This window comes from Argiope bruennichi, chromosome 9 (assembly GCF_947563725.1).
Source record: "Argiope bruennichi chromosome 9, qqArgBrue1.1, whole genome shotgun sequence".
Taxonomy (NCBI): domain Eukaryota; kingdom Metazoa; phylum Arthropoda; class Arachnida; order Araneae; family Araneidae; genus Argiope; species Argiope bruennichi.
The window spans coordinates 106,530,841-106,546,018 of record NC_079159.1 but is presented as its reverse complement, the minus strand read 5'-3'; the positions used below and the strand labels follow the sequence as shown (position 1 = coordinate 106,546,018).

General features: G+C 28.3%; 1 protein-coding gene across 1 annotated transcript in view; it reads left to right on the top strand.

Moving 5' to 3' along the window:
* LOC129984432 (protein NDRG3-like) overlaps positions 1-14,600 on the top strand; it is a 107,083-nt gene extending 92,483 nt beyond the window's left edge. Inside the window, exons 8-13 of the mRNA XM_056094311.1 lie at positions 2,423-2,526; positions 5,142-5,207; positions 7,552-7,651; positions 11,326-11,410; positions 11,579-11,629; positions 13,260-14,600. Of these exons, the coding sequence (XP_055950286.1) occupies positions 2,423-2,526; positions 5,142-5,207; positions 7,552-7,651; positions 11,326-11,410; positions 11,579-11,629; positions 13,260-13,408 (555 nt within the window). The 3' untranslated portion in view covers positions 13,409-14,600. The remainder of the gene's footprint in view (positions 1-2,422; positions 2,527-5,141; positions 5,208-7,551; positions 7,652-11,325; positions 11,411-11,578; positions 11,630-13,259) is intronic.
* The last annotated feature ends 578 nt before the right edge of the window (positions 14,601-15,178 follow it).

The following is a 15,178-nucleotide window of genomic DNA, read 5'->3' as shown; positions in this document are numbered from 1 at the left end:
TGTGTGTGTGTGTGTGTGTGTGTGTGTGTGTGTGTGTGTGTGTGTGTGTGTGTGTGTGTGTGTGTGTGTGTGTGTGTGTGTGTGTGTGTGTGAGTGTGAGTGTGAGTGAGTGAGTGATCTGAGCTTTGTTTCTTTACAACAACCGAACAAAATTAAAATTCGTCTGTAAGTTGAACGGAACAGAATTGTCATTTTTTAAAGCCTTATATTTTTTTAGTTTAGTTCTTATGTTATAATGAAATACCGTGCATAAATATATAATTTTGAGGATATATAAATGATTTGTCAATTTCTCAATCTTTTGTTTTTTTATTGAAATTATTTTATTCGTCTCTTTATAACCAACCATTTTTCAACCATACCCTTATCAAATATTTCTAAAACAAAACATAATTTGAATATCATTATACTGTTACTCAAATATTTGTTCGTGAATATACATATATATATCACTTATCTTGTAAAACATTTAGTAGTTAATGAGTTAAAAGCACTTTTTTCTTTGCATGCTATTGCTGCTATATAATTGAGAATAAATCTTAAAAATAAAATGCAGATAGATGAATCATGTCTAGGATGGCGGTCTTTGATGCCTTTTCTTATGTACTTATTTCACAATGAATCAATTCTTCGCTTTTTGCACTCCTATATCGAATCTCATTCGTGATTCTGAAATATACATGGTTTTCATTCTTCTTAGATAATGCTTATTATGAAAGGTATAAAATAGCAAAAACTCTTTCATTAAATTTTAGGAATGATAACCAATTTATAACTTTATTTTTGAGCTTCCTCAGCACTGAAAAGTATCTTTGTACTAAGATATGTACAATTATGGATCTAATTACTTTTCGGAGAGCAAAGCATTAAATTTTCTTATTACAATGTTTTGAAAGAAAAGTTCAAATCCCCTTTTAGAAAAAAAAAAGTATAAAATTTTCTTTATATTTCTGAATTTTTCTTTGGTATTATATTCCAAAATAAAAAATATTCTAAGTGGAGAGAGAAAATTTAAATCAGTCAGTCAAAGCTGTATTGTATTTTGTATTATTTTCATTTCCCTTCTTTCTGTGATTTCTATGTAAACCAATAGGGTGTTACTTAACTACAAATTTTTATCAGATCGGTTCTCTCCATATTAATCAATAACAAAATATCTCAGCAAAAAAAATGGAAAGTGCGGGTTAGTTGTATCTAGGCATGTACAAAATTGTATAGATAGACTGGAACAGTATTTAAATCTAATATCAAACTTCAGGGATACCAAATCAGATGCTTATGTAGTTAAATTCTAACAACTATACTCACAAAAGGACCCTTTCCCAGTTACTGTGCAAATTAATTAGATTTTCGAATCTCTCGGGTCTTCGGTTTCGGGTACTTTTGGAACGGATTTGAGTATTTTGAGAATTTCTCGCCGGATTTGGGTCCTCATGAATGAATGATGCAACCTTCTAATTGGGATTCAGGCATTTTGTGTCCAGTTCAGTGCACATTAAAGGGTCCTTATTTTAACAAAATGATCAATTTCGTTTCACATTTTAACACATTTTTTTAACTTAATATCAAATTAATAATTTAGTTTAGATTTCTTTTTATTTTAGTAAATTTATGAAAATGCATATGTTTTTATTTAGTTATGATATGAATCATAATCAGGTGATATCCAAAATTATTTACGTAGAATTTTGGTGTCTATAAAAGAATGTAAAGAAATAAATAGGGACTGACCGATAAAAATTGATATTGTTCTAATATGTTATACTTCATACAGTTTGTACTTTTTATAAATTTATTCATTTAGCAACTCATGATTAATATATTTTTAATTGACTTTCTCCCTGAATCTAGCAACTGTAATAGGAAATGCGCTATTGCAGCTTGTAACGACAGAACGCCAAAGCTCATTTAATCAATAAATTTCTGTTATTAGGTACATTTGTCAAAAAAAAGTGAAACCTCTGTAATTTTGTTATTTATTATTACATTTTCATAAACTAGATATCAATGAAAATAATTCCAATGAACAAATATATTCCAATCGAAAAAAATGATTAACCGTGTTAATTAACGAATATCACAAATTTTCTTCATTACGACTGTCAAATTTTATTTACAGCTGTAAGCTATAGAAATGAAGAAAGTATTTTTGAAAATGTGCTTCACCATTTCTTGCGAAAACTTTGCTTCAATCGAAGATGTATTATAAGTAGTAGTAGTATTGTTTTGAATTCTCCATATTTAGCAACGTTTCAAAGAGAAAAAAAAAATTCTTTTTGGGCAAGCAAGTAATTTTTGAATTTGACTTTTGATTTTTCTTTCTAATATCTTCTTAATTTGTTTGCGTTGATAATTTCATTGTATGTAAGTTTTCTGCATCTAAAAACTCTTTAATGACGTTTCACTTATTGGTTCCTTTTAGAATCTGCCCACTCGTAGTTATGATTTGATACAGTTGTTCCGGCACTATTTCAAGAAATCTGTCAATCCCGCTAACCTTGGCCTTTTTATAGATTCTTTTATTCGGTAAGTAGACATTTTGTTTTATAGCGAATAAATAATTTTAAAGTCATCATTCATACTCATTCAAACTAAACTAAATCATTTATAACTCATTTAATTTATTATTTATAATTTATATTTATTTAATTTATAACTCATTTTTAATCATTTCAGAAATTAAATACATGTATTTGGCGTCTTCCATATTAAGTTAAAGTAATTACTTTCTGCTGATTACTTTAACTTAATATGGTTAAGACTACTTATTATGACTACTAAAAAATCATAATAAGTAATTATGATTTTTTAAAAGTAGTTATGATATTACTTAAGATGACAACTAAAAAATTGAAATATAAAAAAATCAAATATAAATTCAAATATAATTACATACAGTGACTAAATTGCTGAATATACTTATAATATTTAATTAGGAATTGCACCTACAAATCATATCATTGCTTATCGACAAATAAGTTTAGAGTTGTTTTTTTTTTTATTTCCAAGTCTAAATGACAAATTAGTTTCAAATTAAATTAAATAAATAAAATTTAACTGAGATTCTTTCAGCTAAAGTTAAAATAATCTTAATAAATAAAATAATAAATCATATTCCAAATTAGAACTGTAAATCATAAAAGAATCTCTTTCAATTTGAAAAAGTCAGAAAATTATATTAAATAAACTTACAGTGTGTCCTTTCTAACCTGGCTCCAATAGTTTGTTTCTATATCTGTAGAGATAGGGATATTTTTTCGGGTTATATGTTTTTAAAAAATTTTATGCTCTTGGAGTCGATAAATGCGTTTCTGAAAAAAATTCCAAAATATAAATTTTTATAGCTTCTACGATTTTATTAATCCATATGTAGTAAAATATTTTGAACATTATTTTAAACAATAAAAACCTTTTATACAACAAAAACTGAAAATACTTTGAGGTTTGAATTTCAATGTTTTTAGACGATTTTGAATCATTTTCAAGGGTCACTTTGAGGAAAATAAGCCTATCAGTGGATAGCATTTGTTCGAGATGACCACTGATTTTCTTAAAATATTGTAAGAAAAATTCAATAAATTTTAATCACAAAAGATGTTTATTTTTTTAAATATTGCTATGTTAAAATTATTTTACTAAATATGACTAATAGGTAAATTGAATAAGAATGTATACATCGTTATTTTTGAGCACTTCTTTTATTGACTCAAACAACAGTCATTATGCCATTTAGCGATGTACTACTTATCTATATGCCTATGTCTAATAATTTAGAAATGCTCCATTATGAGGACGATTAGAACCTTGTACACACAACATAGAAGCTTTATTTTTTTTATTCTTTTGTGCCTGAGTTCTGTTTGGAGAGAGGATATAATTACCCCAAGTGTGGATAAACCATTGTTTTTAAATATAAATTGAATCAATGATATATATTTTTAAATGACAATTAGAAATTGATCAAAAAACTGGATTTCTGTCTCATATAATTTATCTCTTATTGAAGTTATAAGATACCAGTACATTAGGAAACACCTTAATTTAATATTATATATATATATATATATATATATATATATATATATATATATATATATATATATATATATATATATATATATATATATATATATCAATGAATGAATTGATCAGATTTCAAAAATCATGGAAACTCTAACTGCACCTTTAGGTAGTTAGACTTATGTAGAAAAGAATGCATGAAAAAGAAAAAACGCAACTTTTTAAGTCAAATCATATTCTATATGAAAGAAGGTTATACATATTAATTTAACAAAGCCGAAAAAATATTAAACTTTCCTTCTTTATTCATTCATTTAAAAAAACACCAATAAAAAAAACCCCTACAAATACAAAATGAGTATCAAACAAGCAACAGGCTTTAGCCCTTATGTACCCATGAAGCTACATGTTTTTATTTCCATTTATAAACTTCCCATGATTGTTCCAAGGGTAGCAATGAATGCTTCGAAATCCTTTTTTAAATCCTTTTTGATAAAAATTTGTGGAAAAGACCTACATATTATAGTAGTGGTACTAGAATTATATTCAAACTGAAAAATTGGAAAATTACTAGGATGGCTGTTGTATGAATAATTCTACCATTAAAATTACAATTAAAACATCTTTTTTTTTTTTTTTGCTTCTTAAAAAATATATTGGTAAAAATTGACTTTTCTTTTTATAGCAGAATTTTTATAATGTGATGTGTGTCACAGGGATATTGTTTAATTTATAATGTAACTATTTGGAACATTTTAATTAAAAAAAAAATATTACAAAATAAAAATAATTTGTAATTTTTAAAATAATTTCTTGAATTATATCGGCAATTCAAACACATTTTTTTATTAAAAAATAAAAAGTCATGCACTTTAGAATTAAATAGTGAATGATAAAAACATTAAACAATATATTAGGCGTTTAGTATATTTATACAGTCAATCTAAAAAAAATTAAACATTTCTAGAATTAAGAAATGGTGAACATTTAACCTTAAAATTAAAAAATGACAAAGCTTGTTTATTATAATTCTTTCATGGCAGGAAAAATAAAATTTTAAGATCTAAGATAATGCTACTTTTTTCATCAAATCTGTATTTTTTTTTCTTCTCCTTTTGCAGCCGTACTGACCTACAGATCGTTCGAGAAACTGATCCCTCAAAGAAGAGATGTGTACGAAACTTCAGGTGGGTATTGAAAAAAAAAAAAAAACTATTCTATTCCATCAAGCTTAAAATGACACTAAATATATACCTTTTTCAATTTATAAGATGTTGGTGAATTCTGACAATAGAAGAGAGGTATTTACATTTCTAAACAAAAAACATTTGCCAAAAGTCTTATAGTTACAACCCATTCGACGTTAGTAAAAGAAAAGCGTGTCTTTTTGATATTGATTCACTATAAGGAATAAAAAAAAAAGTGTAGAAAGTGGCGTAGCAAAGAAGATACCGATTCGAAAACAAAATAATTTTGCGCTTTTTACTTTTTAAGTCGATAACACCGACAAGGGGAAGGTGAAGAAATATTACATCCAGTCACCGTTATGTATAGTACAATGCTTTTCTCCGAATGCGAAAACAACTATGGAATACTAACATCATTATTTTGATTGTTTGATGCAATCGTGGTCAATTTGACACCATTTCTGAATTAATCCAATATGAAAGCGTTTTGAGTATTCGATAAATTTAGAAACACGAAAGATTTTTTTTAATTTTTTAAATGATTTTTCATATAAATTTTACGTAGTTTATTTAGTTTATCATTTTCAAGATATATCTCTCGTCATAAAAATAGGAAACTACATCAATAAAAAAGACAAAAGAGGTCAAAAATAACTTTAAAAGGTTTTATTTGTATTCTTTGATGCGTCAACCAATTATTTAACAAAAACTTCTGCTGACTATTCTTAGGAACGCAAAATCTTTTTCTTTGGTTCATTGTGATTCATACATAGAGTCAATTTGACTCATAAGGATTGGAAAGCTTCCTATTGAGCTCGAGGCAGTAGAACCTACAAGATTAACACCGGTTGTATTTACCAGATGATCAGAAGGTCTATGGATAGTATCGCTAGAAGAAATAAATCCCTTTACAATGGCAAAATCTCATTTGAAATGTTCATTTCAGGAGTAGATTCGCAAATTTCATTGCTGAGCTCATTCTAGAAGATGAAACCTTATCTGTTCCTTTGGGAAACATTTGTCTTATCTATTAACTTGAGATTTCAGTATTGTTGATATTTGCTAGTATCTATTTCACTCATTTGTCACTTACAATTCATAATTGATATGAAAATGATTTTATAACATCATCTATATTTTGAATTTATTACCTTATTTTTAATTCGAAGTCAAATATTGGGTTGGCAACTAAGTAATTGCGGATTTTTTTTAGAAAATCAAAGACAATTTTTTCATGGAACTAAATAACTTTATTCTGTAATGTATTGCCCATTTTGATCAATGACATTTTGCCATCTTTCAGGCAGCATCATAATCCCACGTTCATAAAACTTCTGGTTTTTATTAGCAAAAAACTGAATTATTTATATACATCCATGCTTTGTATAGTCCATATCTACTTCGAAGAATACGAATAGACATATTAAATGATGAAGCATTTAATAAAATTTTTAAAAAATCGATAAAAACTTTTTTTTTAGATTTTTTAATCTTTTAGAAATTACATGCATTCTTTATTATCGAATTGCTGTATAATTGCTGTATTCTAAATGATGTAATATAATGCTTAATTATCACAATTACCTACTTATGTTGAAAATATTTTTAAAATATCGGAATTTGAAATAATAATTATAATTATTTTATTTATTTGAAATTAATCAATGCTTATTCATTATACACTATGTTAAAACTGCTACAGTTTAAAAATAAATCTTTACTGCTAATTTTAACTTAAAAACTATCACATTTCTTTGATTTGCTCCTGTTAAAACACAATTTCTTTTTAATTCGAATTTTTTAATCAATCAAATTCTTATTATAGCTCGTCAGCTTCGTATCAACCAAACCTCACTGAATTGCACGCTAACCATTAAATCCCGTTCATGCTAAGAATTGTGTTTTTGTTTCTTTATTCACTCCATTCTTTCTTAATTCCTTGATCTACGAATTTATTTAACTTCCTAATTAGATGACACATCCTATTTGGGGCATTTATTATTATTTTAATTCCTGTAATAATATAAGTGTTTTTGATATACTGAAGCATTGCTAAGCAATTTTGCATTTTAAATTGCTTTATACTTTCACTGAATTGCAGATTTAAAAGTAAAAATTAATTGTAATTCGATGTGAGATTCAAACTCATCATTGTATGCTCAATGCATGCTATCGTGTATGCTGAATGCATATTAATACATGACTAAATACATACTGTCGAGATTTCGGGTCCTAATGAAGATTATTTTTCTACATTGTTCTGAATCCGAATACTAGGACCATCGATTATCAGCATTGTGTGAATGTAACGTCCCAGTGATGATTTTTTTAAATCTCGTTTCAGATGCCACGTCTTGGTAATGTGTGGTGCCTTCTCTCCTCATTTAGAGGATACCGTCACGATGAACGGCAGGCTAGATCCATCCAACTCCACATGGATGAAGGTAAGAAAACTTGAGAAGTTCACGTTCCTAAGGTTTTAACTATCAAGGGTTTAAGGCTCATAAGGTTTATGTATGAATCATAGGATTAAAACTTGGAAACAGCAAACAATAAGTCTAAAATTGAAACCTTTAATTACCGATTCATTTTGTGTGTATATGAACATACCAGACAGAGTCGAGATGAATTTCAAAGTTTTAATTGAAATTCTCCTAATTAAGATTTAATAAGCATTGAAATATATATATTGGCTGTGGTAGAGGGATCCTACACCAGGAAGTCATTGTGAAGGTATAGATATAAGTAAACAAACTTTAGAGGTGCATATCCATAAGGTTTTAACAATGATTTATATATATGAGCCATAGGGTTGAAAATTGGAGGCGTAGCCGTTCAACAGTTTCCTTGGTAACGTATGTGTGCGTGTGCGTGTGCGTGAACATATCAATCAGGGTCGACATGAATTTTAACTTTTCAATAATACTTTTCAATTAACTAACCAACTAATTCATTGAAACTCTGGGTAAAAGGTTCTGTAAAATAATTTTCTACTTCAATTAGTCATCTTCCATTTTATCAGTTGAGATGTTACCACAATATAACAGGATTTACTGAATTTTTAAAAATATTTTTGACTATAAATTTTTAATTATAATTCTTCTTCTAATTAAGATTTTATGCAAATTGAAAATTTGGCAGATAGTTTATGGTCATCATATTCTTGCAAAAAGGAATGAATTAAAAATAAGACTGCAGAAAGTAAATTTTCAAGAAACTAGTCACAAGATGTGTGAGTAGCGGTGAAGTATATATATTAACGGTGGAAGTGAGTGTAATAAGATTGAAGTATATATATTGGAGGTAGAAAAGAGATCCTACACCAAGAAGATATTGTATGAAATTGGTGAGGTTACCTTCATAAAACTATCCTTACCAAGAGAAATTCTCATTGGAAATGATCCATTTCTTTCTGCAAAGAGGATTTTTCCCTCTAGGAAAATCCTCTTTGGTATTCTCTTTCTCTCTGGTATCCTCTTTCCCTCTATTCCATTCCATTTAACGTCCCATAATCTCACCTCTGTGTCTTCCAAATATTCCGTTAGCACACTCACCTCGGAGCAGGGCATTATGTAGGTAATTGTAGGCCAGAAACTTTCTTTTTAAACCTCACCGAGCCAGACTGCCCAATGATGGGTATATGTGGTAGAATACATCATTGGGAAGCATTTAAAAACATTGCTTTCAATCAGAATAATAATAAAACACAATTTACTTAAAAACTAGCAGGCATTTCCCAAAACTTTCTCTCGCATCTTCTAATACAGAGGTTATCCCAAAGAATGCCTTGCAAGGTTTAATGTTACGAAATATTAACCTTTGGCGTAAAATTAACATTTTTACTGAATCCATCTTGTCATCCTTGGTGAATTTTTTGGCGATTAATCCCTGACATGCGGTTAATAGCATTCAAAGACCGAAATTTTCCCAATTGATTGAAACAAAAATGGACGCAAAATGATACTTGTAGTCACAAAATCACATGCTAAATTTGATATCTTTAAGGTATCTGACTACATTGAAAATACGGATTTTCGATTACTTTGGCGAGAACTTTTTAGTTGTTGATCACATTCTTCTTTTTCCAAAATTGCTTGCCTTTTTGTCCTGAGTATATTTTTAATGAAGTAATGATGAATTATTATAGGCTTTATATGAATCAAAATCAAACCAGAAGTAGCATTCCGAAACAGAAAAGGGCCTTAAACATGTAATATTTTTCAATTTTTCTGCGTGTTTGCATATAATGCAGTAAAGGACATTTATGGTGTGAATTTTGGGAAAAATTCAGAATACATTGGGTTTATATAGCAAAGGTTTGGAACTCTCCTACAAAATCTAGAAAAATATACATAAAGATAAAGTGGAAATGAACACTGACCTTTCGCTACATTGACAAATTGCAAAATTACTACCGATTATAATTCGTAAGAACAACCGCAACTTACAAGATATTCAAAGTGCTGTTTTTGCAATGTTTCTTCATTGTTTCATTGCCAGTGTTCGAAAGATGTTGAGGGTTGGTGCAATGAGCAAGGTGTTCGTCAAGAAGACCTTCCCCCTCCCTATAGTATATAATGGATGTAAAAAGGCCTATTTTTTAGAAATTTACTATAAAAAATTACTGTATAAGTGTATCTAAAAAAAGAAATTAAAATAAAATTGAATATTTTAACTAAAACTTTATGGAACTCCAAAGCAATATTTTGTGAAGTTAAAAACTATACAGTTAGGGTCATTTATACATGTGTTTTAGTTTAAGTAAGGTTATAAAGCTAGTTAAGTTTTATTAGGGCAGTTTTAATCAGTTTAAAATTAAAAATTTAAAGTTATATGTTAAGAAGATTGAGATTAATTTAAAACAAGCTATTAATGATTCATAAAAACATTCTCCCCAAAAGCAAACACACAACCAAAAATATTTTTATCCATTAAAAAAGTAATATTTCTAAAATAAGAAAGGTCAGATTCTTTGACAAATTAATTGAAATTGATTCGTGTGGTAAATTTTAAGCTCCTGTGATTACATTAATCACGTTTTTAATTTAAAGGAAATCTTTAACTGTAATTTTCTTAACACTTCGTATTTTTAAAAAATCCCTCACCATTAACACGATAAATCAAATCCAAATTAGGGTAATTGCCTGAAAATTACAGTATAGATTTCAAATAATATGGGACAAACTGAACTGAGGCAAAATGCAGTTCGTAAAGTATTTTTTTTATTTATTTATAGACATTTATATCAAAATTCAGTAAACTATTGGGAAAAAAACATAGTTATACATACCCCCCCCCCCCGAATTTATATATATATTTAAAAAAAAATTCTTATATTTTTGGGCCAATTCATAGGTCATTATACTATATAACTTGTGTGCAAAGAAAATGACGATTTAGGCTTAGTGAAAAGCTTAGCTGAATGAGGGTTAAAACCTTAATCAATGCAGCAGGTGCTAACAGAGAAAAGTAGTATCGTTTGTATATCCTTCAAACAAATACCGAAGTTATGAATTTCTGCATTATTGAATAATATGCATAATATTATTTCTGCATTATTTCTGAATTAGTGAATCACTTTTATAAGAGTATATATGATCTTTCTTTCGTTGATCTGGTAGTCTTAAAAAAATGGGGTTTTTTGTTTTATTTTTTGTTTAAATCATAGATTCTTGCTGACACTACTGATATTTTATACTTAAAATACATTTTATAATTACTTCCTCTAAATCCACCTTACACAGTTATTGCCTTTGTGTTTCTTGAGCCTTAAATATTTAAGATTACAAAACATTATCTGCTCAGAATAAATCTGTAGCCTACCTGAATTTGAGAACGACTCTTCGGTAATAAGTAACTGCATTGCTACAAAAATTGGACTATGCAATCATATTACGAACACTATTAGCACAAGATATTGAACAGTATTTCCAACATGTTTTGTCAACGTTTTGTATGTCGGCCAATGTCGGGAAGATATCGAAACAATATTGTTCGGCACTTTTTTTCTGCTAATAGAGAATATAAACTATAATTGAAAATATACTAAGAGTAAGCTTTAAAGAAATGTCGAATCTCATGTGTGATTTTCCAGTAATGTGTAATTTATTATTTCAAGGTTTCCGATTGCGGTATGCCCTTGGAAGAAAGGCCAAACAAAGTGCGTGAAGCGTTATATCTCTTCTTGCAAGGATTAGGTTATGGTAAGCGTTTTCTCTTTCTTTTTTACGTTTGTTGGAAGAAATCGTACACTATCATCTACGTATAATACAAAAGATATTATCATTATACTTCCTTAATACTATTGTGAAACTGACTTTTCATTTTTATATCAAACAGAGAATTAAATAATTCGTTTTTCTATTTCACAGCTGTAAATCAATATCGAAGACGGTCTTCGGCAGCCTCCACAACCAACGATGGTAAATTTTTATTATATTCTCCTTTTTAATATTCTTCCCAAAATTTATCTTTAAAAAATTCTACACAGGATCTTATAATCTCAATTTTTAAGAAGAAATGGCATCAACATGCATCTATAATTCTAGAATGGAATTTAAAAGTCATTAAAAATAACATAAAGTAGAGATAATTTAATTTTTTAATATTATTTCCAATATAAACGAGTCAGAGATAAGTATTTTACAGCTCGTTAGAAAGGAGACCAGAAAAAATACTGGTATTAAACTCCTGACATACGAATTCTTTTAACTTCCTAATAAGATGACATATTCTGAGACATTTATTGCCATTTTAATTCCTATAATAATATTGAAGCGTTTCTGAGGAATTTTTGAATTTTAAATTTTTTAATATTTTCACCTTGCAGATTTAAAATTAAAAACTCAGTAATGAGATGCGTGTGTCAGACACACCAGTATATGCGAAGGGGTTAATGCAGCCAATGTTTTGCTGCTAGAATTTCCTATCACGTGAATATAACTATTTTATATCAAATAAATTTTGAAAAATAAAATAAATATAAACGTGTTGCGATATAAATTATAAATGTTTCATTTAAAAGTAATTCACGAGTAGTTTATTAATTATAAATATTATTTTGTAAATAGTTGTTAATTCAGATTGGCAACAGTTACATGTAAGTGAATTTTTTAAAAATTTGAATAAAGAATAAGTTGATGTTAATTTGGTAATATTATTTTTAATATAGTAAGATTTCGTTTAATAAGAAATTTGTATGCGTTCCATTTTGTTGACAGGAATGCAACAATTGGTGTATCTTTAGAAACAACAACTATTTACAAAATAATATTTATAATTATTAAACTACTCGTGAATTATTTTTAAATGAAATATTTATAATTTATGTCGCAACAAACGTATCAAATCTAATATTTTATCATTTTGCAAATTTTTGGATTAGAGGTCCAAATTTGCTTTAAATTTTCAAGTCACAAAAGTTCATGTCAAAAGTTTGGGGTCCTCTTTCTTCAATTTCGCATTCACATAAAAAGGGGGGGAGGGATAGATTCATACTCAAACTGTATTTGAAAATTGTCTTAGATTTTGATTCGAGTAGATTTAACAAATTCATATTTCAAAATTGTCTTCAAATAGAATTGCTTAATCTGACAGTTTCAATCCAATTTCTTTTAATTAAAACGCACCTTATAAATATTTACAGATATTTTTCTGATTTTCATTAATCCAAAAAATTCCTCTCATTTAAACTAGCGTGAAATTATATCATAATTTGTGGCAAAATAAGAAAATTCATCGTGATATTGATGTTTAATGTTTTACTTCGGTTTCCTTCATAATTACAGCTCTCGTTCTGGAAATTTCACTTCAGAAACGAAATATTTCTTGTGAAATATACTAAGATAATTGATACGTTTACTTTCAAACCTTCTTTTTGTAAACTAGATAACTTATTTATATTCTTATCTAGCATAGCCTGTAGCACAATATTGTACGATATTATATAATATTATTCAATATTAAACAATATTATACAATATTGTTTTATATCATTAAATATTGTACAATAAATGTGTGTTATTGAGGTTGTTTTTTCTCTTCTCCATTTAGCTTTCAAAGTACTTCAAGCTTACCGCAAATCTTTCGACTACGAAGCAAACCAATTACCAAGCCCAACTGCCAACCCGACGACGACCTACATCCACAGGCAGGAAGTCCACATCGTCGAGAATCCAATCAACCAACACACGGGCCCCTGAGGAACCCAATCACAACGAGATGCTTTCCTTGCTACATACACCTTTTGTATTTCTCGCGCCCTAGGAAAAAAGTTTAGAAGTCGAAATCGCTAGATGGTTGGTATATAAAATATATATAAAAGAATATATAAAAGATATATTATATATGAAGCCTATATTATAACGAGAGGTAACACAATTGTTATAATATAAACACGAATAATGAGTGCCTAGAGATGGATTGATATCCAACCAATGTTCGTTGTAGTTGATCGGTGATCATTTAGGTTCGAGTATTGCATTGTATCAGCTAAGTGCAAAACCAGAACTTGCTCGGCAAACCTTTACCATTCCGTCTGCCTGTACTATTCGACAACGATGAACGGGACAGTTTTTGGCTACATGCCAAAACTTCCTCTTTTTTCGGTATGCTAACGAAACATTTTTTGCAAGTTGCTCAAATCTGCTGCTTTATAATATCATTTCAATATACGAAACAGAAGATATATTTTGAAATCTAATACATGAGATCATATTTTTTTATTACAGAACTCGATCATTTGAGTACCGTGCAATTAATTTTTCCTCTCTCAGTATCTTGTAAGTTATCCAGGCTTCTTGTGTGTTGAATTTCATCAAAATACTGCATTGCATTATAAACTATGGTTATTACCTAATGATTCTGAGCTATTTCAAACACTGTGTTAACATTTATTTAGATTTGTCTTTAAGTTTCGAATTTAAAAACTCTTAAACGAAAATCAAAATGACAATGCATATCGTTAAATTTATCGTAAAATTAACTACATTTTTATGAGAGCAAGGTTATAAAATAAACAGATATACGATATATGGAATTCCTGAAAACATCGAGGTCAATATACAACGAATATGAGCACATGGCAGTTTGTAAAAGTTTTTAAGCTGCAAATCGGAGATGAGACTGCTTTTCAATAACATATAATTTTCATTGTTCCATCATTTTCAAAGAACGATTTGTTCAACAGCAATTTCGATTTTTATTAAATACTAAAAGATCTAATTTTATTAATGAATTTGTATTCACTTTATCTTTCCACAGAGTATTTTTGTATTAATTGAAAGTTCACTGCATAAGACGTGATCATATCATTTTTTTCTTAATTCTCACTTTGAGATCAATAATTTTAATTGCTTTAATTAAAGAGCAATAAAATAGAGACTAAAATCTCTTTTAAAATATAAACTTTTCGAAATGTTTTATAAGTAATCTCTTAAATTTTGCATTCAAAATAAAATAAATGAAATATATTGAAACTTAGTGTGAATAAAGAGTTGATTCGTCCTCAGAATAAACTTTGTATTTCTCGGGTCGAATTTGTAATTCATGTATTATAAGATTACACTAATAGAAATGACAAATTTCAACCAAAATGTTTTAAGTTACAAAGTCTGGTTTTTTTAAATTTGTCTTTCTTAAGCTTTAAAAGCAAACTACCGCTTAGTGCTCACATGTGCCAAGAGTACAAACCAAAAGGATTTTCTCTGCTAAGTTCTGGTTGTTGCAGAAATCAATTAAGTATATATATATACCAATGCTTTCAATTTTTAACTATATTCAAACGCAATATTTAGTGTATATATTTAGAGGAACTCTAGCAGCCAACGCTAAGTAGAGTATATACTTAGAAAAGATTATTCTATAAGAGAAACTGCTCTAGCAAAGTTGAGCTTAGCCTGTTATGTCTTATACCTGTGCAAAATGAATAAAGAATCCTGTTTATAAAATGCTGATTAGTTTTGCATTAGCCT